Below are 25,382 nucleotides of genomic sequence, written 5' to 3' on the forward strand. Positions count from 1 at the left end.
TTTCTTCTCTTTTTCTCTCTGCTCCCACCAGTAACACTGCTTTACACAGTGCGTATGTACTGAGTTACATGCACGCAGAAGGGGCTGTCTGGCTGTGTCGTTGTTTCCCCAACAGATGATGTATAGATTCATCCAATCATTCTGCCCTGATTAACTTCCAACAGGTTCCTCGTTTTATGGAGGACAAGGAAGATCAGTACTTCATCTGGTCACTCTCTCACAGGATTATTGCCTCATTCTGTTCATGCAGAGTATTGCCCAAATCTGTGTGCTGTGGGCAGCCATGTAAGCCTTGTATGTTGTCCTCTCTACAGACCTCATTTCTCACTGACCAGGCCTCATAGCCATGCTCAAAATCAGTTTTATAGTTCAGATGTTGCTGAGCAATAGATTAGGTAACATTATTCTACCATTTCTGTTTTCCACTCGTGGTGATAATTCTGCCTGTTTGAAGTTTGTCCTGACACTGTATGAAGTGATGCATCCCTGTGTTTTTAGTTGCATAGGATGATATAATTTGACTTTCTGACACCAGACTATGGAAGATTCACCATAATGGAATTAGCTCTAAGGGGACAGGACTTGGGTGGAATCTCTGCAGGTTTTGTTGGGGGAAAATGGGAGAAAACAGGATCAATGCATTTTATGGGAACTGTTATGATGAAAGGAAAAACCCGGAATCATAACATGAACAATGCCATGTGCAACAAAGCTCGAACATTCACAGTCTAATCCAAAATCCTCTAGAGCTGCATCACCCCAGTGAGCACTGGATTAGCCCCATGGTGTCCGTGAATATGCCTTGCATAAGGTCTTTTACAATTTCCAACAGCTCCTCACACCTAAACAGCTTTGAAATACACTTTATTACACACAGATGTGCAGCACTTTTAGACCTTGAAATCTGCAATACTTCATTTCGTAATCGAACTATATTGTAAAAAGAAATAATCTATGAAACAAATTACTCTTCATCAATTACTCTTCCCTGTTCAGCCATGCCCTCCAGGCTTGTGTATGCCACTAGGCTCTCTGGAATTTCAGATGTGTCCCGCTGTACGCTGACTGTGTGCTTACCTGCAGACTCTGGAGTCCAGCAACAGGAATACAGGTAACCCTCTGCATATTACTGAATTGTTTGCAGGGCTTTTTTTTGACAGGAGAAATTTGGGTGACATTTCATTATAAGGAATGAATGAATTCTCCAAACTATTACATGCAGCTAGGAGTTTCCTGGTGGTGGGAGTAAAATAATTGTTCTTATCTTCCTTGAAGCCTCTTTAGACTAGTACCATTGCTTTAAATGGTATTAGCAAATGGAAAATCAGCCATACGTACAATGTTTAGTATGGTATCCTGTACTTTTCTTGTAGAGAGCTGCACAATACCATTACGTAAACACTGCTGTTATGTCTAGATGTTTATTTTTTAAATCGGCGTTTCGCACAAGAGCGTTTTTCGCATACTTTGTTAATTGGCAAATAATTAAAGCCAGGCTTAGCTTTGTGCTGCTGTAGCACTCCAGCGTGCAGCTATGAAGCGGTAGCTCTGTGAAGGCCTCTTGAGAGCGCAATGAAAGCGTGGTGCGCTGCAGCCCCGCGGCGCTGCTGGCAGCGCCCCGCGGCCCCGGGGAGGAGCAGCGCCCGGGAGCCGTGCTCGGCCCCCCGCGATGCCCGGGGCCCCGGGCTCCCTCGGGCCCTCCCGGGCGCTCCTCGGGGCGCTGCGGAGGGGCTCCCCAGCAGCTGCTTTGCCCGGCTCCTCCCCGGGCTCCCTCCGCGCGGCTCTTCCCCCCCGTGCAGTTATTTCGGCGTCTGCAAAGCGGAGCGCACCCTCCATTCACTCCGAGCGCCGCGGGCGTCGGCAGCCCGGTGTCCCCCGCGGAACACCCACCTCGCCCCGCGGAGTGCCGGCCCGCCGGCAGCGCTCGCCTTACGGCGCGGAGTGCAGACACCGGGAGCGCGCAGCTCGGCGCTCCCTCGCACAGCGGGAGACTGCCCGGCTAACCCCGCGGAGCCGCCGCGCCGCACCGCACCGCACCGCACCGCCCCGGCTCGGCTCGGCCCTGCGGGGCCGGCGGGCAGGGGAGGCCGTCCTGCAGCCCACGGCGGGGCGGCGCGGGGCACCTTCGCAGCCTCCCTGCCCCCGGCCGGGACGGCAACCCATGTGAGAGCACTGCCCGCGTCCTCCCGTCCCTCCCCCGCCTGTCACTCACCCGCTTTGCATAAAGGCTCCCCCCGCCCCCCAGCCCATATACCCCTTCTCCGCGCCGCCGCCGGGGCAGAGCTGCGGCCGGCGGTGCCAGCAGCAGCAGCCGCCGCCGCCTTCTTCCTTTTCTTCCGTCCCTCTTTCCTACCTCCCGCCCTCCTTCCGCAACCCGCCTCCCGCCAGCGGCACCACCTCCGCCCGGCGCTGCGCGGCTCCCGGTAGCGTAGCCCGCCCGGCCGCCGCTCCACGGGACCGCCGCGCCGAGCCGGCAGCCGCGTTCCCCTCCCATGCGCGGCGGTGCGCCGCCCGCGGAGGCACACGGACGTCCGCGCTCGCCCGGGAGCCGCTGCTGTAAGTCGGTACCCGCCGACCTGTTGCAGCGCCGGCCGCGATGGGGAGGCGGGTGGGCAGCGCGGGTCCGCGGGGCAAGCGGGGCGGCCCCGCTTGCCGTGCGCACGGCGGCCAGTCGGGCGGCGGGGCCCAAGCTGGGCGGCAGAGCTGCCGCATGCTCGGGGCAGGCGCTGCATGGGTCTGCGCTGCCTGCAGCGCGGCTAAGTCCGCGCCCGCGGGGCGTTGCGGTGCCGCTCCGGCTGGAGCCGGGCTGCCCTGCCGGTCCCCGGCATAGCCGGAGCCCGGCCCTCCTCCGCTTTGCCCGGACCGCCAGGGACCGTCGCCCCTTCTGCAGGCAGCGGGGCGCTGGGCGGCCGGTGGGTAGACATCCGCGGTAGCTGTTCCAAGTGTCTCCGGTATGCGGTTGTCCTCGGAAAGTGCCGGCTCCTGTTAGGAAGGCTGCTAGCCTCCCCAGTGGGCTTTGGCTTCCTGCTCGGGGCCCTGGGAGGGCCGGAGCATCCCTCGGCGGGCGTGAGGCAGGGCAGGGGAATGAGGGAGCGCCTCGCTGCTCCGGGAGCTGCCTGCGACGCTGCTCTCCCTGCGCTGGTACAAACACTTTTGCACGTGGTTATTGCTCTGTAAAGGAAACCAAATGCATTTTAACTCCTCATGTTGTTTCTTTATCAGGTTGGGAAGAAACCCAGCAAGTTTCTTTCCAGAGACGGAGTTGTTTAGGCGTTATGATGGAGTGAACTGGGGGGAATTTAGAGTTGGGTTTCTTTGTCTGCATGTGGTGAGCAGTAGTGCATTCCTAGCAGGAGCAGCTTGTTCTGCTTTCCATTTCGCTGCAGGTCCTAGGAAGCCACTGAGTTTGTGCTAGAGGACTTTAGCTAGGGTCAGGATTCGGCTCTGCAAAACTGATAGTATCGCTGCAGATCTAGCAATTGAAAGCGGTGTTAGTTAAATCGATGGGATGGTCAGCAGATTTCCTTTCCTTCAGCTGTTTCACTGATTCTAAACAAAAACGTAATTACCACCATGTAATTGCACAGTCGTATTAAAATGAGTCTACATCAGGCTCAGATGTGTCACTAATTTGAAAATACTTAATTTTTCATTTGATTTAGGCTGAGACCTGCATGCTGCAGCGATGGTAAGAAGTAGGGCAGGGAGTCTGTTGTTTAGTCTTAAAGTAGTGTTTACTACTGGGCTGCTGTGACAAGTAGCCTGTTGAAGTGTAATTATAAATCAAAGTCTTGGTTCAACCTCTGTTCCTCGATAAAATCTATATCTGTAATTTACTGACCACTTCTTGTCTTTTACATACAAATATTATTATTTCTAAGGAAAAAATGCCTGAAGGGAGTTGACTCATATTATTCAAGATGAACATTTGCTCACTGACTATAAATTACCTCTGCTGAAGTATTTGAGGCTTGCATAATTTCCAACACCAAACAGAAATCGGAGATGTCATTTATACATCTTAATAATCTTGTAAGATTCTGGACGGAGCTAATTGTCAGAAACTGCAAAAGGACATGTTTACAGAAACACTGCTTGTTAGTAAATTATGATAAGAGCTTGTAAGGGTGTTCATTCAACTAGTCCATGTGTGAACTCATCTCAGCAACCACAGCGGAGGAAAAAGATATGTATAGATATATACCTTTGTTCTGTTTGGGGAAATATGTTAGGTTATCTTAAATTGGCATACTTTGAATTCTTCTCAATAGATGACATTGTGGTGATAAAGGCAATGTTACTAGAACAGTTAAAGACCAGCATATGTGAAATCTGCAAGTGCTTTGTAAGAAATGGCATTCCTCACTGAAAGCTCCAAGTCTTCTGTTTTAGTGGGGTGAAATGCCGAGTGCCTTATTCAGTAGCTGTTTGAGAGTGGCTCTTGAACTTTTTTTTTTTACAGCGGTGTTCTTTACTATGGCTGTGGGTGGGCTTGGGTAACACGCTGTGATCTGTTCCTCCCCTCTGCATATGGTCTGTAACTCACTAGCCTCCAATGTACACAGAATTGCAGGGTGGGGTTTTTATGTTTGCCTCTATTTTGTTGTGGTTATGGGCTCATTCTGAATGATGCTGAGCAAGTGGCACTCACAGGAGTACAGAGCCCACTGAAAGATCTGAATGCCCATGTTTGCAGCCTCCGACGTGAACTTTACCTGCCCTGTTTCTGAACTCTGTGTGGATGATAAAAGAGAATTTTCAGTATACTCTGAATTCCCCCTATGGGGGGGGGGGGGGGGAGGGGAAGGAACTGTGTTTCCATAGGGATCCTGACATGTCTAGACTGTGGTGTCTACACATTCACTTAACTGGGGTGGAGAGCAGGGGGGCAATGAACATCTTCATATCCTGGTGACTCTATTGTCTCTGATCAGTGGGTGTTTAGCTCCTGTCCTGCTCCCTGGCAAGGAAACCTTGCAGGAGTAGGTCCTCAGTGTGAGGAAAGCCAATCTGTAGAGATCCAGTGAATGCTTTGCGCTGCCATCATAATAGCATTTAAAATGGTAAAGTGCCTGGAAAGTTTTAAAATTTTGCAGGGGGTGCTTTGCCAGTAAAGGGTTCATCTTCCCATCTGCATCTCCAAACTGTTTATGTAGTAGTATTTCAAGCCATGACCCTTTCTGTAATCCCTTAGTTCCAGCAGGTTTCAACCTGTATATGGTCACTATAATCTTTTTGGCTATAGATTAAGTGGGTAATTTTAGTCTGAGATTAGTGCTCAGGATCCTTGAATGCCATCTGAGTATTTGCCAGACAATACCATTGCATTAAAGGTAGTTTAATTTTCCTTGTAAAAGGATATGTGGTGTGAAGATGTACCAGCCTCCTTAAGTTGTTCTGTGCTTAGTGCATTTAACAGGTTGGCCTAGGGAGCATTGGTAAAATAACTTTCCAAACTTTTGTATGGTAGAGTGAGACAGATACTCTGCCGTGTGGCTCTGATGGGAAGGATTCCTCTCTGTTTTGGAGGATTTTGGATTGAGCATTGTATATTGAGCTGTGTTGCTTGTTCTTTTCAATCCCAGTTAAATTTCATCAGGAAGTCATGTTCCAGATTAAAGGAAACGGGCTACAGTACTTTTGCAGTAAGGTGTCTCTTTGTTCCTTAATTGATGTTGGTTTGAGGGGCTTTTTTGCTGGGACTGAAGGGGAATGTGTATCACAAACTTGCCGTTTGATGTGACAAATCAATTATTCTGTATGTTAGCACAGCTAGCGAGCTGGATGGTACTGGCTATGCTGCGGTTAATCTGCAGGTGTTGTATATTCCACATGCACAAATCAGTTGTTCCGAAATGGAGTCCGCTGCCCAAACTAATAATATATGGTTTTGATTTTGTTGAAGGTTCTGGTCATATGAATCTAGAAAAATACATGTATGTATTTAAAAAAAATTTTTTTTTGAGGCTCGTAAAGCTCTGTGTCATCTTGAAACATGAAATGTGGGAATAGAGTTGTACAGTTCTGTACTGCTTAAACATGCTTAGTAATATGAAAATGTTTGAGTCTGTGAGAGAGGGAAGTATATCCACATTAAAAACCTGCACAAGTGGCCCCAGGTCGTGCTCTGACTTTGAGCATTGGGTGCTTCCCATGTAGGCTTTTGCCCTGTTACTTATTTGAAGGTGCAGTAAAAGGGACTCCGGGCATGTGAATATCAGTAATTAGGGAAGTTTGGTTCTCTTCTTTCTCCAAGCTTCCTCTGCAGTTTGGAGAGAGAGAAGTGAGATTATTACAGTAGCGGTCACAGCCACAGCTTGTACTGGGCCCTGTATGCTTCGTCTCCTATTACTTGCACTGTGGCTTCTTGGCCATTAGCTTTATATGACTGCCAATATTCCTCCTTTTCCCTATACTCCATACTGTTTTGGCTTGACTCTTAATTAAAACTGGAAACTTGCTGCTGTAATCATACATAGACCTGCATGTCATGTCAGGTAACAGTAGCATTCACCTTCAAACAGGGACCGAACAGCATTCTGTTTGCTAGGAATAGGGTAGGATAGGATGTGTCTTGTGTTGTATGTGTACTCCAAACCTCAGAATGAACCAATGCCTTGTACTCTGAGTACCTGACTCTCGAGGTAGCTTCAGAGGCGATGCCTCGGTGACTTCAGTTGATAGTCAAAACACATTTTTCTGCTGACTCTGCCCATGTATATGCTGTATCACTATAACAGGCGGCCGCTGGCAGAGTTCAAGATGTAATCTCTAAAATTCACTCATCATATTTTTTTAAAGGTTTCGCAAGTATAAATTTATGATAGTTGCTAGGTTTTTATTTTGAAGTTACCTTTTTTCATTCTCTGCTGTTGCATATGGAATCATTATACCAAAGGGAAGCTTCCTAATGGGATTAGTAGGTTTTTGTTCCCCATGCAGCTTTTGACATTCCTTAGGTATTCTGTGTGGTAGCTCTTCCTGCTATGATTCAGCACAGGAGAATGTTTCAAGCATGTGCATGTGTACATATGTAATGAATCAGCTGGCCTAGGTTGGGGAAGGGTGAGAAAATCAGTCCTGGTTCCTTTTCTTTCTCCTCCGACTTACTTGCTTACTGTATTGCTATGAAAGTTGGAGATCAGGTTTCCCAAGATAAACCTGCTCTTGGGCAACAAATTTAGAGTGTCATTTATGAAACTCATCTTACAAAAAAATAAACACATGCCAAAGGTAGATGCAATTCTCTGTCCACTCATCTATAAATTAAGGCTTTTTTCCCCATCTCATAGTGAATAATAGATACACTTTTTGGTATGTAAAACTAATAAAGAATTTAACTGTCTCACTAATCTTACTAATTTTTTTCTTTGTTTATAGGTGTGAAAGAAAATGTCAGTCAGCATGCATGAAAATCGCAAATCTAGGGCCAGTACTGGCTCCATAAACATATACTTGTTCCACAAGTCGTCCTATGCTGATAGTGTCCTTACTCACCTGAACCTTCTGCGTCAGCAGCGTCTCTTCACAGATGTACTTCTCCATGCTGGGAACAGGTCATTCCCCTGCCACAGAGCCGTTCTAGCTGCTTGTAGCCGCTATTTCGAAGCAATGTTCAGCGGAGGACTGAAGGAGAGCCAGGACAGTGAAGTCAACTTTCATAATTCGATTCACCCAGAAGTCTTGGAGCTTCTTCTGGACTATGCATATTCTTCCAGGGTTATCATCAACGAGGAGAACGCGGAGTCACTGCTGGAGGCTGGTGACATGCTGGAGTTTCAGGACATTCGGGATGCTTGTGCAGAATTTCTGGAGAAAAACCTTCATCCCACCAACTGTCTTGGCATGCTGCTGCTGTCAGATGCTCACCAGTGCACTAAGCTGTACGAACTCTCTTGGAGGATGTGCCTGAGCAACTTCCAGAGTATCAGTAAAAGTGAAGACTTCCTCCAGCTGCCGAAAGACATAGTAGTGCAGCTCCTTTCCAGTGAGGAATTAGAAACTGAAGATGAAAGGCTGGTATATGAATCGGCTATCAACTGGGTCAACTATGACCTTAGTAAGCGTCACTGTTATCTGCCCGAGCTATTGCAGACTGTGAGACTGGCCCTCTTGCCAGCCATATACCTTATGGAGAATGTGGCCATGGAAGAACTTATCACCAAGCAAAGGAAAAGCAAAGAGATTGTAGAAGAATCGATAAGATGCAAGTTAAAGATCTTACAGAATGATGGAGTGGTCACTAGTTTGTGTGCCAGACCCCGTAAAACTGGCCATTCACTTTTTCTTTTGGGTGGCCAAACCTTTATGTGTGACAAGCTGTACCTGGTGGACCAAAAAGCAAAGGAGATAATTCCAAAGGCCGACATACCAAGTCCACGGAAAGAGTTCAGCGCTTGTGCCATAGGCTGCAAAGTGTATATCACTGGGGGACGAGGGTCGGAAAACGGAGTCTCCAAAGACGTGTGGGTGTATGACACCCTTCACGAGGAGTGGTCGAAGGCTGCTCCCATGCTGGTAGCTAGGTTTGGTCATGGCTCTGCTGAACTTAAGCATTGTTTGTATGTAGTAGGAGGACATACCGCAGCAACTGGTTGCCTTCCAGCTTCCCCTTCAGTATCCTTAAAGCAAGTAGAACAATATGACCCCGTGACCAACAAATGGACAATGGTTGCCCCACTACGAGAGGGAGTAAGCAATGCAGCTGTAGTTAGCGCAAAGCTTAAGCTGTTTGCTTTTGGAGGTACTAGCGTTAGCCATGACAAGCTGCCCAAAGTTCAGTGCTATGATCAGTGTGAAAACAGATGGACAGTACCAGCCACCTGCCCCCAGCCCTGGCGCTACACAGCTGCAGCTGTTCTGGGTAACCAGATTTTTATTATGGGCGGAGATACCGAATTCTCTGCGTGCTCCGCTTATAAATTCAACAGTGAGACATACCAGTGGACTAAGGTGGGAGATGTGACAGCTAAGCGAATGAGCTGCCACGCAGTGGCATCTGGAAACAAATTGTATGTGGTTGGAGGCTACTTTGGCATTCAGAGGTGCAAAACGTTGGACTGCTATGATCCCACATTAGACGTATGGAACAGCATAACAACTGTGCCCTATTCATTAATTCCCACGGCATTTGTCAGCACATGGAAGCACCTCCCCTCATAATTGTGTGTATGTTGCAATTACAAATTATCAGGTAAGAAATAGCACCTTTGAATTCCACTGTAATAATGCTTTTCACAAAGGTTTTCAGCAGCAGCTCTGAGGAGGGTGAGTATATTCAATTCAATTTTACAGCTGAAGCAACTGAGAACATATATTCATGGGTTGTTGTAAGGCAGGCACCATGTCTGTGACAAAGCCAGATGCTGGAAGTAGTTTGCACCTATCTTGCAGCCACTTCTCTTTACAGGGCCTTTTCCTGCATCATTTCAATGTTGAAAGTGTTACTTTTGTGCAGTCCTTTACTTGTGTGGAAGCGCAGATAATTTGGAAATCTAATCCTGCTCTGCATTTAGGTACTAAATGCATGCTAAACAAGGATTCAGTGCCGTTTTCCTGATGACAGAGACCAGGTCACTCTGTATATCCAGTAACAGTGCCCAAAAAAGATACTGTAAATTCTGATCTGAAGCCTGATAGTGAATTCACTTGAATTTCCAGGCAGACAGCATGCTTTCTCCATGTAGACAGCCTTTGGGGAAAACTTGCTATCTTATGAAAGGTGTTTTACAGGCACTTCAGGCCTAACTTTCCATCTCATCTAGACAGCATGGTTGCACCTATATGGACTAGGGTTGCATTTGCTCCATTGATATACTTTAAAATACAGATTTTTCAATATGGTCATATATGTTGGGCTAGATACAGTGTCGGGACGGCATGTAATTAATATTACTGGCTGAAATAATTACCAGTCTATAGCACACACTGTTCCAAAACAATTTAATTATATATAATGGGCCAAGCTCTTACCAGGTGCAACTTCAGCATTGTATCTTCTCACAAGCAAGTCTGAATTTGGCCTTGCTTGTTTTGGTTGTTGTGAATTTCTGATTTTTAGGAGGAGGGGAGAAAAGGTTCATGAAAAAACCCCACTAAAAAAATCTGGGTACCTACACCTATTATTTTTCAAATCTGTTTTTTCATGCTTACTACTAACTGTTACTTCAACTATTACTAGTTTTTCCTTATTTTTATCTTTTCTAGAGTTACATCACTTAAAATAAATCACAGACATTTTCCAGAACTATTAATCTGTGTATTTTGCAACAAATCTGGCAGACTCCCCTTAGTGTTGTGTTGCTCTTTTCTTCCACTCTCCCCTTGAGACCTCAGTACAGAATCACAGTTACCACCAGCCAACCAAACAAATATAGTGGCATGCTTAATCCTAAATAATCCATGCCTTGTGAGTGGTAGTTTCTTTTTGGATTTGAACAGTGTAACCATGAAGGTGGGCAGGTTAGAAGGAACAAGGCAAATAAGTACAGTTGCAGTAATTAAACGAGGTCTGCCTTTGCATCTACATTACCTAGAAGTCCAGACTGATGGAGGTTCTCCAGAAAATAGGAAGAACAGCTTGTGTATAAAGACTTCCCTAGGTTCTTCTGTTTGGGACAGATCATGTTTTGTTTTTTTTCTGGTGTCTTTTGCATCTGAAGACATTTGCCTGACTGTTGCAGTAAACAGGAAACCCAAATGTCTTTGAAGCAGAGTAGATAGAAGTATATACCTAGAAATGTAGGGTAGTCATGAAATTCCTTTCTCTGTGGTATGCTGAGGATTCATCTTGTAGTTGTCTTTCAGCCAGCTGGGGGCTTTGAGTAAAGAATATGAGGCTGGGCCCGTGCAAAGCAGCAGGTCAGTGTGGAAATCTAGTGTGAAATTGGGCTGTGCTGTGCTGTCAGCTGCTCTTGTCTCAGGTGGTTGTTTGTCTTGGAGACACTGCCCTCTCTCCTCTCCTTGCTTTGTTTTTCCCAGACTTACTCTTGGGAAAGCAGGGCAAAGCCCTGAGACTTAACCAGATCCTGGGTGCTAGAGTAATCACACCCCCTGACAGCCAGCAGATGGAAGCCCTGATTTCTGTGCAGTGGCTTCCTTCCTAGCTGGGAACAATGTCTTGACATCTTCAGTTAATTTCTATTATTACTGACTTTCAGCAGTTCTCAGTGTTATCAGAGCAGCAGTACTGAATGCCTGGACTCAGGTCTGTGCCAAGAAAAATATTGACTTATGTCAATTGACAGTCTTCTGAGACTGACTTAATTGTTCTGAAGTTTACAGTACTTGAGAGGGAGTGTTTTATTTTGAAAAAGAGTCCTCAGAATATAACGGTGCAAAAAGCTTTCCTTTGCTCTGCAGTATCTTGTTAAGAGCTATTATTTTAGCTTAACTAACACACAAGATAACTGGCTTAACTAACACACAAGATAACTAGCTGAACATAGCCATAGACTGAAATATCTCCAATGCTGTGTGCTCATCTGGCAAGTAGGGGTTTTTTTTTCTACTGACTCCTGCTGCTTTGTCAGTGGGTAGGAGGAACAAAAAGGAAATTACTTCTGATTACCCTCTATTTTCATGGTGCTGTGTGGCCCCCAGCTTTTAGGACAACTTCAGTCTGCTTTGTCCCGTTCCTCAAACTTTTCTTTTTTCCTCCATTTTGGAATTGTTTATAATTTTTTTTAAAGTTCATCCCATGACAGGGAACATTGTTTTGCCTTCAGTGTTGATAATGTGTTTCAGTGGGAAGAATGGCATGCTACGCTGAAGAATGGCTAGAAAAGACTAATCAACACTAAGTGCAGAGACCTTTTCTTAGACGTAATGAAGATAGTATGTTTCAAGCCCACAGTTGCAAAGAGGCTTGATGCTCTGGGCTGTTATGTAGGCTGTGGTGTTTCCTGTGAGTGTTCCCTGTTGTTCTTAGACATCACAGCTTGAGAGAGATGCGGTATGTTCAAATGAACTGTGAGCTCACTGAAGTTCCTTTGCATTGTAATGATGTAGGATTTGCCTCCTAAAATTCTAGCAGTGCTGTCAGAAATGACTGCGATGAGCTGATGATGGTTTGGAAACTGGCATTTTAATACAGCTTCATAGTGAAAAAGCAAAGCACAATCTCAGTATCCAAAGGCTGAATTTCTCATTGAATAATCAATTTTTATAAAGGACTCTAGGATGGAATTATTGATGCATGGTGAATTGATGTGTGAAAAGAAATGAGGCAGACTTCTGCTCTAATGAATAGCAGATATGTTTTAAGTAAGGGGATTATATGTCCCTTTCTATATTGTGAATAAATTCAATTCAGAATTCTTCATGGTGAACAGAGGCATTGGGGTGAGACACCTTCACTTCCCCTTGTGCTTTACTCCAAGCAGGTTTGCCTTGGCCTGGGAGTAGAAAAAACTCTTTGCACCAAGTGTTCATGTGGGCTTTTGAGGAAGAGAAGCCGCACAAGGTTATGCTTGCTTAAAACAAATCCACAAAACTTTAAGATTTTGGGGGAACATAGAAATGTTGAAACATGCAGGATGCAGAGCCCGTCATGTTGAACCGTATTGGGCCAGTTTGATTTAGGTTTCAAATGACTGAATTTATAGCCAAAAAATTGAACAGTCTTTCTGGGGTCAAGAGGATGGTTTGCAGAGTAAGGCTAGTAGAATAATAAAGGCACAATCTGGCCCTAAATAATTATGTTCTTGGCTGGCTTATTTATCAGTAGTTGGCTATCGCACAGAAACACTGAGGTGGTGGTGGGGTGGGAAAGCCCATCAACTGGATTGTATCCTGAGCATAGCTTTTAGATTTTTCTTTGACATCTAACAAAAACCTTATGGTACGTTCATTGTCTCAGCAAAGCAAACCCCTTTAAGTCTTTTCTCTCTTCTCCCCCCCCCCCCCCCCCCCCCGCTTTTAGTTTACTCCTTTGTTTGGAGAAGAGAATTGGAACCTCAGATCTGGAGAAACGGTTTTAATGAAGAAAAATTGTTCAGCATCTCTTGCATTTGAAGAAGATCATCTGCACCTTGTAAATTACCTAACCTAGACATGAAGGAATGGGAAGAAAAAAACCTGTCTTCAGTGCTTCAGCACATGGTTTAAATATGAATGGATGAACCTATGATCTGGTCCTTGTGCTAGTAATTGCGGATTAATGGCAATATTAATCAGTCCTTCAAAGGAGAAAAAGAAGAGACAGAACTTCTCTGAGCTGTGCAGCACACAGCACTCAATTTCCATGGACTCCGCTGTTCGTATGTGAAATTTGAAATGGTTGTCACCTCTCTTTGTGGTGGTTTGAAGTTCCAGCGCCAGCTGCAGGGGAAGCAGGCCAGGTTTGAAACAGCGAGATGCCACTGTGAATGAAGATACAGCAGTATTGCTGCTGAACTCTGCTAAGCGGAGCGTGCTTGTCTGTGGGCAGTGCCCACAGCATCTCTTGGATCCTGCGTTGCATTATCCTGTGTGCAGTGAGTGACCTTCTGCTTGATAAGGAGCAGTCCAGTGGTGAAATGTTTTTGCAACAGTGGGGAATGAATGACATCCCCCAAATGCTCCTTGTTCCCTTTCCTCCCTGTATTTATAAGTAATTCAAACTGTCCCATTCCTGTTACATTACTTGTTGTAGATATAGTTATTTATTGTTCAGTGCTTGCATGCTGAAACAATGCCTGCAATTGTCTTCATGTTGCAAGGGCTTGTGTGAATTGTTGTATGTTTTGCACATTTTGTGATCGCTGACTTGCTCTGCTGCACAAAGAAAGAAAACTGTTGGGTAACAGTTGGAGGTGGGAGGGACGGGTGGCTTCCCAGTCAGAAATGGAAGGATTACAAGGCAGGATCTTAAATTACACATGTACTAAAGGAAGAAGCCATGGAGGTCACTTTCTCAGGCCACCAGCTCCCCAGGTTGCATGTGGTGTGTCTTGTAGATGGTGTCCTTGCTACATTTCATTTGTTGGTCATGCCTTTCAATTTCTAATCTGGAAATAGCCAAAATCTCTTGCAGCTCTCTCTTTGTGCAGCTTCCTGATTGCAACGCAAATACTGTGGAAGAGCTTCTGGATACCAAGCCCAGATGAAGTCATTGTCCAAAGTTATTTATTTATTTATTGGGTTGGGGGGGTACCTACAATATAGCCGCATTGACCTGAATGAGTGGAGTATGGTGATCAAGAATAAAAACAAAAAACCTCAAGATAGGTTACTGATGAAGTGTTAAAAAAAAAAAAGAGAAAGAAAAAAGAAGAGCAGCAATTTTGCACTGACTGGATTGCCTCATCCATCTGGATTTCAGATGATCATCTGAGTGGCCAGGTGTCAAAGACCCAAGTGCTTTAGCAAAATTCTTATGGGGATAGAAAATGAATTTCAAACCTCTTAATCTTAAAAATAGCCCTCAAACTGTGCTGCTTTTTATTTTCCTTAGTCAGGTGTGTCTTTAAACACTTGGTTGCTCAGAAGCGTCAGATACAATCCTGATAAACTGAACTTTGATTTTTTTTTTTTTTTTTAAAATAAATTTGTTTCTTATGAGTCTGGTCTTGAGACAGAGATGAAGCTACTCTTTTTCTTCTGGATTTCAGAAGCTTATGTTTCACAGGTGCTTTCTTTGCCAGATCCTGTCATGAAGCATGTATTGTATTGTGTTTTTTCCTAAGTGTTTCTGGAGCCCAACTTAACTGGCACATTCAGCCATGGTTGGTGTGTGCGGCAGTATAAATAAACAGCTGCATGCGTGCATGCAAAACAAAAATAGTCACATTGGTGATGCTTGCCTTTCTCTGTGTGACAGTGATGTAGCTGTGTTTGTGAAAGCTTTGTCATCTGAAAGTTTTTACACTGGTCACTGGAAGTTTCTCTGTGCTGCCTTGCATTTGACTTGGTGTTTGGAGTAGAACCTTACATTTCAGAAATAGAGTATATGGAGTTCTGTGAATACTGAGAGAACACTGATTAATTAGCAAAGGCATTAGCAGTTTTTTAAAGGGTGAGGCCTAGCTAGATGTGAACAGTTATAGTTCCTCTGGTTAAACTGATTTCTTGAAATGATAGATTAAAGAAGTTTTTAAACCCATAGCTTCTCCCCCTCCCCCCCCCCCCCCGCCCCCGCCGCATTGGTTCTTTTCTCTTATATGGCTTTTAAGCAATAGGAAAACGTCTTAGGTAGGGTAGGTCTCCTTTCCGTATCCCTGCACTTGCACAGGTTGCCCTGTTGAAGCAAACAGCCTTGGATTGCTGTTGCCTTTCATCTTGTGGATTACTCCCAGGAGTGCAAAGGGAGCCATAAAATCAGACTCCCTGTGCTTTGCATGACCTCTCCCCAGGCGCTAGTGACTGCACGAGGTACAAGGAAGTGAAGAACAAGGTCCCCCTTGTTTGAATAAGGGCATATAGGTTCGAGACCTGTTTTCTCTGTGAAGCTGATTAGAGTCCAGCCGTGAAGCTGCACTGCATCTAACCACTTAGCTTATGAAATCTGTTTTGTAGCGCCATGCAGCTTCCAAAAGTGGGATGGATTTTCTGCAGCTGTTTCCAAAGTTGTGGTCTGCTTTCAAGTCCTCGATTAATTCCTGTGTGTAGGCTGAAGGAAGCTGAAGTCAGGGTGGGCCTCTGGCTCTGCAGGGAATACGCTAGGCTTTTGCTCTTTGAATTGATGTGGGAATCCTGGCTAGCTACTTGACCATTCCAGTCCTGCGAAACACCCCACACTTTGAAGCAAATGCAGTTCACAGCGGAGTGCACACAAAAACCCTGGCATAAGATGGGAAGGTTCCTCTTATTTTGCAGGCTGGTTGCTGTAGAAACATATAACAAAGGACAGCCTTCCTCTTCTGGTATAATTGTGCAGCCCCTTTTCTCTAGGTCTGAGACCTGTCTGAATAAGAGTGATTAGAGCAGAATAATGTTCCCTTTCCTGGCTATTGAAGATGTGGTTCATGTGCTAAAAGAAAACTGTGCAAGTGAAGAAGTAAAATTGTCTATGTTGTGTCCTTTTGTTTGCCACTACATCTTAAGGTTTTGTAAAACTTGCATTTTTTTTTTTTTTCACAATGTGAAACCGAAGGTCAATAAATTATTAGAGATTTTCTCTCCATGGAACATTTATTTCAAGTGTTGTCTCTTCCTCCCCTCCCTCCCCACCCCCAAATGATTTGAATCCCTTATAATGTCCTTTTCATGGCTTCTTAATAAAAGCACATCGACAACATGCAGTTTACTGCTTTGGTTTAAGCTTCTGCTTCAGTTGCACTTCCCTTCCCTTTGTTCTGTTCTGCTGCTGTTATTATGATCTCTATCTCAAAGTTCAGCAGTTAAAACTGGAGAGCCTCAAAACGTTTAAGAACAGGAAATGCAAGTTTGTTGGTGCTTGCAGTACAGTTTAGCTAGTGCCTGATACGACTTGGAAGCAGAATTAGGCATCTCAAATCCTTCCTAATTGTTCTCAAGGCAAAAAATATTGGCTGTGTGTAAAACTTTCCAGTTGTTCTATATAATGCACATATATAGCCAAACTCTTTGATCTTTTAAGCTTACTTACATTCTTATGTGTATACAGGCTGGTTGGTTTGTGGGTGGGGTTTTTTTTTTTTTTAAATGCTATTGATTTTCTATGTTGACTTTAGCACCTCTCTGGCCTAATGGTGTTGCTGACCACTGTCCAGGTCTAAAATAACATCATGCAGGGGTATTCATGCACACACCTTGGAGGTTCAGTTGCTCAGGTGTGCCAAGTACTGACCTGCTGTCCTGCCTAGAAGAGATTTTCCTCAAGTGTGCATCCATTGCTTTTGAGCAAAGGAACAGGACCTTTCTTCCTTGCTTGGGTTGTTTTACTACCTACCATCTCACCCCTTTGCCTATACAGCTTTCAAGGAGGAAGTAAAAGAGGGGTGTCCACAGGTCAGCACAGTGCAGCGAGGATGCTGATGCTTCAGTTGCCGTCACTAGCCTGTATAGCATGACTTGTGTAACTGAGCACCTGGCTTCCTGGCCCTGGAAATGAAATTGTAGTGTTCATTTAGGAGAGATAGAGAAAGGCCAGGCAGTAGCAAGAAGTATCGCTTTCTTCAAGAATTAGGTTTTCTGAAATCTCCTAATCTACCTCTATTAAATTCCGGCAGCTGCCCCCTGTAAGTCACAGGTTTCTTTGGGGTGTTTATTTGCCCAAAAGAGTCAGGGCCACAGTATTAAGTAACTTTCAGGCCTCAGCACTGTTCAGTTAACTTGTATTTGAGGCCTTTGCAATCAGTCTTGGCTGGGAGAGTGGGATGCTTATCTCAGAGAATCTTGAAATATGAAGGATACTGGAAGAAATCAGCCTTCCCACAGACCCACAGGTTAAATGAGTTACAGTGCTCATTGCAATCTCTTTGCTGGACAGTAATGTGGGTTGGTTTTTTTTATTTGGATTTCACCAGGGCCTGGGATGCTTGCAGCAGCACTGGGCATGAACAGACTGCTGTAGAGTGACTCACTGGTGTCATTTTAGGGCGTTGGGTTACTTACTGGATGGCTTTTATCTGGTCATGGATTCAAACTCCTTTGCTTGGCTCTGAATGTGGAAGACTTCTCATATTGGAGGTCTGATATTTATGGTAAGAATTTAAAATGGATAATTAAATTTAGATTTGAAACAGCTGATAATCTGTAAAATAGACACCTGCAAGGTATTGGCTCTGTTCATGGTAAGTATGAATACTAAATGCCTTGAATTATTAGAAAGGAATCAGCTCATTAGCATTGAGTATGCTCCATCAGGCATACCTGGGTGATCAGCCCTGACCTGGGAAAGTCTCAAAGGCTCTGCCTGTACTAGTAAATTGAACATGCCTGGGAACGGTCTCTGGCACTGAGGCCAGCTGGCACGAAACAGCCATGAGCTCTTCAAGCAGCCCCTCATCCTGGCCAGACAGGGTGGCTGCACGCAAGCTGCTTGGGGTGGCCGCTGAAGTGCTCTGGCTCCTGAACCCTGCCCAGGAACGCTCCAGAGGCGTGCAAGTTTGCATGGGCCAAAAACATGCCGGGGCCGCTCAAACAATTTAGCAGAACTGACAATCACCTTCCAGTGCCTGGGAACATTCCTGAGCGCAGTTAATATATTGGTGTCGTCCCAACCGGTATGTTGGAGTAGGTCCTGGATAACTGGGTGGAAGTTGTCTGACCCAGCATTAGTAACCTAAATGCTGTTGAAGGTGGAGGAAGGAATGCTGTCTCTGAGTCACCCTGACCTTGATAAGTGGAAAAGATGGGTCCTGAAGAGGTGGAGACACACTGCTTCTTCAGATGCCATGACACAAAGCTTTGGAAGTGCAGAGAGAAGAGGTCAGGAGTACCCATGTGGGTGAAGAACGGTTGGTGTGCCTGAAGGTAGAAGGTGGCAGTGTCCTGCGGGCTTTGCAGCAGCAGCATGGTGTCTTCTCCTTCTGGTTTCAAAAAAAGAAGATGGAGCGGAGCTGTGCACAAAGAGGCAGTTCAAATGTCCATGTGGGAACGCATACGTGTGCCCATACCCTTGGCTAGCAAATACCAAATGAGAAAAAGTTAAGTCTCTTTTGTTTTAAAGGGTCACTGGTCCCCAACTTTACTGGCATATCACCACTTTTGGCCCTTACACCTCTGTAAGACCTGCATGATTTACTCCCCTCCATAGTGTGAAAGGCTGCGATCTGAAATGGTAATCTGGTCTATCATCTGTGTATCTGTATGCACATAAACCATACAGAAACGTAAATATCATAGGAAAATTATATGTTTATTCAAATCTTTACATTTATGTGTGGGTGTGGCATGAATCAAAGTACAAACTCCCCCAGTGGTAACATATGCACATACACAACAGGACCATCTGTCCTCTATGTGTCTTTAATAATGGTCTGTGCATTTTAAAGTGTCACTATTTGTTAGAAACTGTACATTTAAATATGAGAATTACCCTTAAAACTAAAAATGTACGTAAGGCATGACTGTGAATTAAAACAAGTGGTTAAATAAATTACAAATCTCTTTCATAATCATGTTTAGGCTATGTTTCTGGCTCGACAATGCTCTGACAGTCTCAGGAAACCAAATTAGACAATGTGTTCTTTTTTTGTGTGTGTGTGTCTAGTTACCCTAGAAACCATAATCTTTATCTCTGAAGTGATGGGAAGCTGTGAAGGAGGCAAAGCCATTGGAATTTCTGCCAAGACCCCTCCTAATCCTACTCTTATATTATCAGACATTTAGTAAATTACTTAACACTTGTTTATTAGATGAAGTTCATTAGATATTTTGTAATCACTGTGCGGAATTTGTGGGTCATAGCCCATGCGCTGATTCAGAGGTAAAGTTTATGGTTGACTGTGTTACTTAATTGCAGTTATATATTTATATAAACCAGAGTCACAAATACAAACTAAGATTTTACAAATCTGCAGCTCTTTCCATGAGATTTCAACATACCTCATCACATTTCATCGCAACAACAGGTTCGTGAGGGAGCAAAAATATTTAGTCCCAGCCTCGGGCTGGGAAGCTGGGCCACGGGGGATTTGTGAAAGGATGCAACAGGAGTTGCCGCAGAGCTTCCTTGGGTCTCCCAGCACCTTCTTCTGGAGCCACTGCATGCACTGTGCCGGTTAACGAGATGTCAGGCTGCTTTGTGAGACTGGCTGTGAAAAGTTGTCATCTCATTCATGCTTTTAATTGGCTTGAGAAGGGGTTAAACTATTTACAGAGATGATGTCTCCCAGAACTAACAGAACTAGGGGGCACTTGCCACAAGGTAAACACAAGCAAGCTTGCTTTTTATATAGCGGTGAGGGACAATAGTTTTTTCAGGCAGACAGTTACTCTTTAGCTAAAAAGTGCTGATAGGAAGCAGATAGGTTTGGGGAGCTGCTGGTAGCAGAGTATTTACACAGACTCAAAATGTTATCCTGCTCCATCCCTACCAGTATGGCGAGGTACTGAGCAAAAGAAAGATGCAGGTCAGACTTTTTATCTTAAAGGCAATAGGCTTTCTTTTCCATTCCAAAAGTAGAAGCATCTTGTCTAACAAATACGGGAAGGACTAGTTAAAGCCTGGGGATTGCTGTAAAGGGACTCAGGCAATGCGGATTTTCTCCTAGGGCGAATGGCTGGCTGGAGCGGCCTGGCTCAGCGTGCGGGAAGCAGCTGGGTGAGAGGAGGTCAGTGGGTTGGTGGAAGTGCCCCTGGGCACACAGGATAGCGGTCCAGCTTTCATTTCCATGCCAACTTAGCCCTTACTTTCCTTCACCCCCATCTTTGCTCTTTCAGCCCGTTCCTGCGTAAACTCCTCCTAGACCTGTTGCCCCAGCCCATACAGTTTGACGGGGAGAGCAGCAAATCTTACAGACGTTGGGAGGAAGGGAAGTGAAAAGCTTTTGACAGTATTTGCTTACATATTGCTGTTGAATGTGGTCCAGGAGCTGTATCGCATGGCTTGATAGTCCTGCAGAGGATCTGCCTTTGTCTTGCTCTACCTGAGTAGCAGAGCTTTAGCTCCTTTTTCACATGGCTCACGGCTATTAGCCGTTCACAACCCTGTTTGGCACAGGCCTGTATCTAGCTGTTTCTGGTTAACTTTGCAAAAACTCTGAAAATACTCATGTCATAAGGCAAGATCCAATGTGTTGTGTTAGCTAGTGTTTTGTTAGCTTTAAAAAGGTTAGTCATCACTGCTGATGTATGTCCTCTTCTGTTTAGCTGAAACATGCCTTTCATCTTCGATCCTGCAAACGGGGTTCTGGAACAGTTGGGCACATGCAGACACTCTTGCAGGGACCGCCTCGCCCTGCTTGTGGGTGTCCAAACACACCCCCTGTTACCAGGAGTGTTTTATCTCAGGATTTATTAGCTACTCTGCAATTTCAGCAAATCAATTGGAGTTGATAGAAACAGTTCCCTTCTCCCCACCTCCCACCCAGATGAAAATACCACCCCTTTAGTCGCAGAGCAGGTAAGTCTGTCTTTCCTCCCCTGGAGTTTTTTGCAGATTTTTTTTGCCAATCTCCTTGTGATGGACATTTGGTTTGTTTGGTTTTCTGTACAAAAGTGGAACTTTTTTCCAAGGTGTGACTTGGCAGCGGCCAGGAAACACACCTGCTTGTGTCCTCCTGGCCACAGCATTGCAGCAAGGTGGGCACTGCGGGATGGAGGGAGATCTGCTTGGGTACAAAGCAGCTGCTTGTGAGAGATGCTCTGGGTGTGCAGCCCAGGAGGCGGGGATGGAGGCGTTGATAGCACAAGTGGTGACTGTGGCACCTTGAGAAATACAGGAGCTTTTTTCCAGTTGGAGCAGACCTAATGCAAAGTCTCCAAGATGCTGAAGGAAGAGAGTTTCCTAGTGATCCAGAGGAGATTTTGTGGGGTTTCTTCAATGCTCACAGCTGCTGGACTAGCGGGCAAGGCTGCAGGAAAAAAATACATGTTTTTCTGTCTCACACTCTTCCTTCAAGAAAACACGGTATTTGTGTCCAAGCATCTCCACTTTGTTCACCTCACGCAGTGCATTTGGGTGTTTCTATCTAAAAGTCATTTTATCTCCTGCTATAATAAAATAAGACTTTATTGATCAAAAGCCTGTGGGTATCTACGGTCCGTCTCGCTTTCAGGAAAGGGTAAGGGATGGTCACCTCAAGCTTCTGCCTCGTTTAGGGTCATGTTAAGCTGCTGCTTGGTGTTGCTTGCCCAGGACCACAGACGGAAAATGGGGAGAAACAGCCTTGCTGTAATTGCTGGCCCTGGTGGACAGATGGCTCAGAGCTGATTGCAGACCCAGAAACTGAGGACGTGGCCCTGGATCCTGACTTTATGCCGAGGCTCAACTTCAGATTACTACAAAAGCAGCTGCCTATAAGCTGAGGCACGTTTGCAGCTACTTCAGTCCTTGGAAGAACAAGTAATTTCTTTCTCTTGCTCTAATAAATTTCAAAGTTGGAAGGAGGAAAAATATTTATGGTTAAAAAAACCCATTAAAAACTGTGATATGGGCTTTATAAATTCAGAGCTAAACTAGCTGGCTGTTTAGACAATTGTACAATCAAGCCCCATAACAAGAATATTTAAATAAAAGGTGTAAGAGTAATTTTTAACTTAGTTGGAATGGCAAACAATGGATTCATTTTGATCTCTAAATTAGATAAATAATTTTTTCCTATTTTTGTTGAGCTATTTTGGTTAAAAGCTGGCCTATAAAATGCCTTAGCTTTCCCCCTGTCATCTCAGATACAACCTTTACCCTGCGAACATGTCTCTGTGTGCTTAACTTCACACAGCCTGAGTACTCCTGTTGAGTTCAGTGGATTCATTCAGAGACCATAATGTTAGCATATGCCAGTTGCAGGACGGAGGCCCATGCTAATAGGAAACAATTTCAAGGGTTGAAATATAAACCCCAATATAAAGGGTTGAGGGATGGCCAAACTCTTTATTTTTTCTATTGAGGGCATCAAAAAGATTGTTCCTGTGACAAACAGAGATTACCTGTTCCTAAGGGTGCTTGAACAACACAACAGACAAAAAGCGACTAAGATGGCTTGGCAAATCCTAATACCGAGCGTATAAACAATATGATTTTAATAGTTTTAGATTGTCGTTGTTAGAATTTATTTAGCATTCTTTTCTAGTTATGCTATATTAGTTTCTATACGGGATAAAATGCGGAAACATAGTATGTGTTCACTGAAATTTGCCCTGTCTAAACAGTGGTGTGTACATTAAAAAAAAGTATAAAATACTTTCCAGCAGGTTGCCAAGAACTGTATTGGTGGAGAGGGAAATGGCATTGCTTTTTCTTCTCTGAATAAAGAGGAAGAGACTAGCTACTTTGTGATCTTGACAGCTCACTCTGAGAGTTCACAATATTTGTGAAGAATTAGATGCAAAATTCCTAAACTTATTTTTTTCTGTTCTTATGGCCATGACAACTAGTGATCCACCCGTTCTCTGGTACTGTTGAACACTATCAGCACCTCTGATGGAGATGTGCTGAGTGAATGCACTGTTAGCACTGCACATATCTTGAGACCAGGGCAACCATAAGGCTGGGGCAGACAGTTGTTAGTTCAGCATCCTGCATGGATTAATCACCTTATAAAATGCATCAGAGAAGTTGCAAGAAGACCTGCAGCAGGCACCTGTGGCATAACTAGCCTTCCTGAGAAGTTTCTCTTCGGTTTGCTGGATATGAAAGGATTTCCTTGAAGTCACCTAGATGGAGAACTGCCTCTCCTACAGCAGCCTGTGACAAGTCTCAGAGCTCCCCTGCCTGCCAGCAGCCACAGCTCAGGGAAATGCTCTGCCTTCACCTCATTCATTGCCTGATCCTGCAGCAAGAGACAGAAGATCTCAACCCAGGACATGTGTGCATGCAGGACCTGGGAAATGGTGCATATAATAATTTTATAGTTTTATTAGTATGAAGGGCTGAAAATGAGTGTCTATCCAGCGTGTTCAAGCATCACACAGCCACTGACTACCAGAAGGGCTGAGGTTGGAAGGGGCCTCGAGATGGTGCAGCTCAACCTCTGCCCCAGCTCCCAGCAGGGTCAGCCACAGCAGGTTGCTCAGGGCCATGTCCAGTCAGGTTTGAATATCTCCAAGGATGGAGATACTACAGCCTCTCTGGGCAACCTGTGCCACTGTTTTACCACCCTCATAGTAAAATATTTTTGCTTATGTTTAAGTGGAATTTCTTATATATCAGTTTGTGCCCATTGCTTCTTGTGCTGTCACTGGGCACTGCTCTGAAGAGCTTGGATATGTCTCCACACTCTCCCATCAGGTCATGGACTACATCTTTTCAGTTCAGTTGTGTTTTAAAAATAGACAAATGTTTCTCTTTTTTAAATCATCTACTAAAATGACATTATAGTAAAAGGATGTTTTATTGAAGTTGTTTACAATGAATGTGTATGGTTTGCATCAGCTAGTAGAGGCTAGCTATGACCCATCCAACCAAGATTTGGTACTAAATTAAAATGAGAATGATGTATTATAATATAGCTGCTGAATTTAAAGTCTCTTGTGGAACAGGCAGTATCTATTAAATTACAAACTCCATGTATTGTGTCTTCTTTCACCAGGACTTTTACTATATCAACCTTGAATATATTAACCAGGTATACAAGCTTCAGAGAGATAGTCTGCTGCTCCACCACTTAAACTATATTTTCACAGTGTAATAAAATAAGGATCAGTCTTTTTATGATAAGGAAGATACCTAGAAATCAGTGTTATTTTATAGACAGGCTATATCTTTCCAATGGACAAGGTAAGTAATCTCTGGGGTGGAGGGTCTGGCTAGCAAGTACATTAAAATATGTAGGGTTTGGAAGGAAAATATTTCTTGTTATTAGCTGGTAAGTGTCCCTTTCTGCCAGTAGCTGAGATCTTGATTCTGTATCTTTTTGGTAATGTAGTGCTCACAAAGAAATTCGTAGGAAATGGGTGTGTAAAACAGAGCAGGACTTACGTAGACCTATAGCCAACAAAGTACAAAACTTGCTAATAATGCATTGTTATGGCACTGATATATTGTAGGCAGAGAAGGTGTTGCTGCAAGTTCTAAAATAACGGTATGAGAGACTTTGTTAGGAAGAATAAGTCTATTAGCACGTGGGTAAATAGTGTATTGTGTTAGACACAGAAACTAGAAGAGATGGTTTATTCACCAGCCCAATGTGTAGAGATGAAATGCAAATCATCAACAAAGGCATCAGCCCTTATGAAAATAATGATTGCAGACCTAAACCTTCCTGTCGTGTTCCAGATCTCCATACCTATGCTTTGGACTCACTCTCAAAAAAACACATACACACTGCTGTGCAGCTGGAGGGTGGCAGCAGTGGTGCTGTTGGGATTTTTAAGATCAAAAGATTGTTTTTATTTAACTGGGTAGTTGTAGCCAAATACCTTCTATTTCTGTAAGGATCTGGAAGGAAAAAGTGCTGCTCAGCCTCCATATATTATTAGCTAAATCGTCAAACCAAAGCTACAAAACCAGTTTGCCATGAAGGCAGGACAGGCTGTCAGATAGTTAACTGCTGGTTTACTGGTGAATTAAAAAGTACATTAGTTAACCTGTGTTATCGATCAGAAAGAGAGAACTAGTTGCTTGTGTTTTGTCTTGACTGTGCTGCTGGCATTGAGCGAATACTTCCAACAATATTCCTGAAAAAAAAAACCTGGAAAAATGTGGAGTTTCCCTTGACTGTGGCCATTGCCCACAAGCATTCTCTCAAACAAGGCTGTGTGGGTGAGGAGATCTCCTGAACAGGGAGAATTTTCTAGGGAATAACCTTTGCAGATTCAAGACTCAGATTTATCTTTATTCCCCTCTTCCATGAATTGTAGCCACAATCTTCTGCCTA

The 25,382-nt window shown here is 44.4% G+C and overlaps 1 protein-coding gene across 3 annotated transcripts in view; it reads left to right on the forward strand.

Annotated features, from left to right (window-relative positions):
- Nucleotides 1-14,122, forward strand: part of ENC1 (ectodermal-neural cortex 1) — a 29,874-nt gene extending 15,752 nt beyond the window's left edge. For 2 of the 3 annotated variants that reach the window (XM_075527087.1, XM_075527086.1), the window contains exons 2-3: nucleotides 7,381-9,193; nucleotides 12,923-14,122. In XM_075527087.1, coding sequence (XP_075383202.1) covers nucleotides 7,393-9,162 — 1,770 coding nt within the window. In that variant the 5' untranslated portion in view covers nucleotides 7,381-7,392 and the 3' untranslated portion in view covers nucleotides 9,163-9,193; nucleotides 12,923-14,122. Of the gene's footprint in view, nucleotides 1-2,287; nucleotides 2,557-7,380; nucleotides 9,194-12,922 lie in introns of those variants that run through there. The other variant, XM_075527085.1, reaches the window with a different exon arrangement.
- The last annotated feature ends 11,260 nt before the right edge of the window (nucleotides 14,123-25,382 follow it).

Source organism: Mycteria americana, chromosome Z (genome assembly GCF_035582795.1).
Source record: "Mycteria americana isolate JAX WOST 10 ecotype Jacksonville Zoo and Gardens chromosome Z, USCA_MyAme_1.0, whole genome shotgun sequence".
Taxonomy (NCBI): domain Eukaryota; kingdom Metazoa; phylum Chordata; class Aves; order Ciconiiformes; family Ciconiidae; genus Mycteria; species Mycteria americana.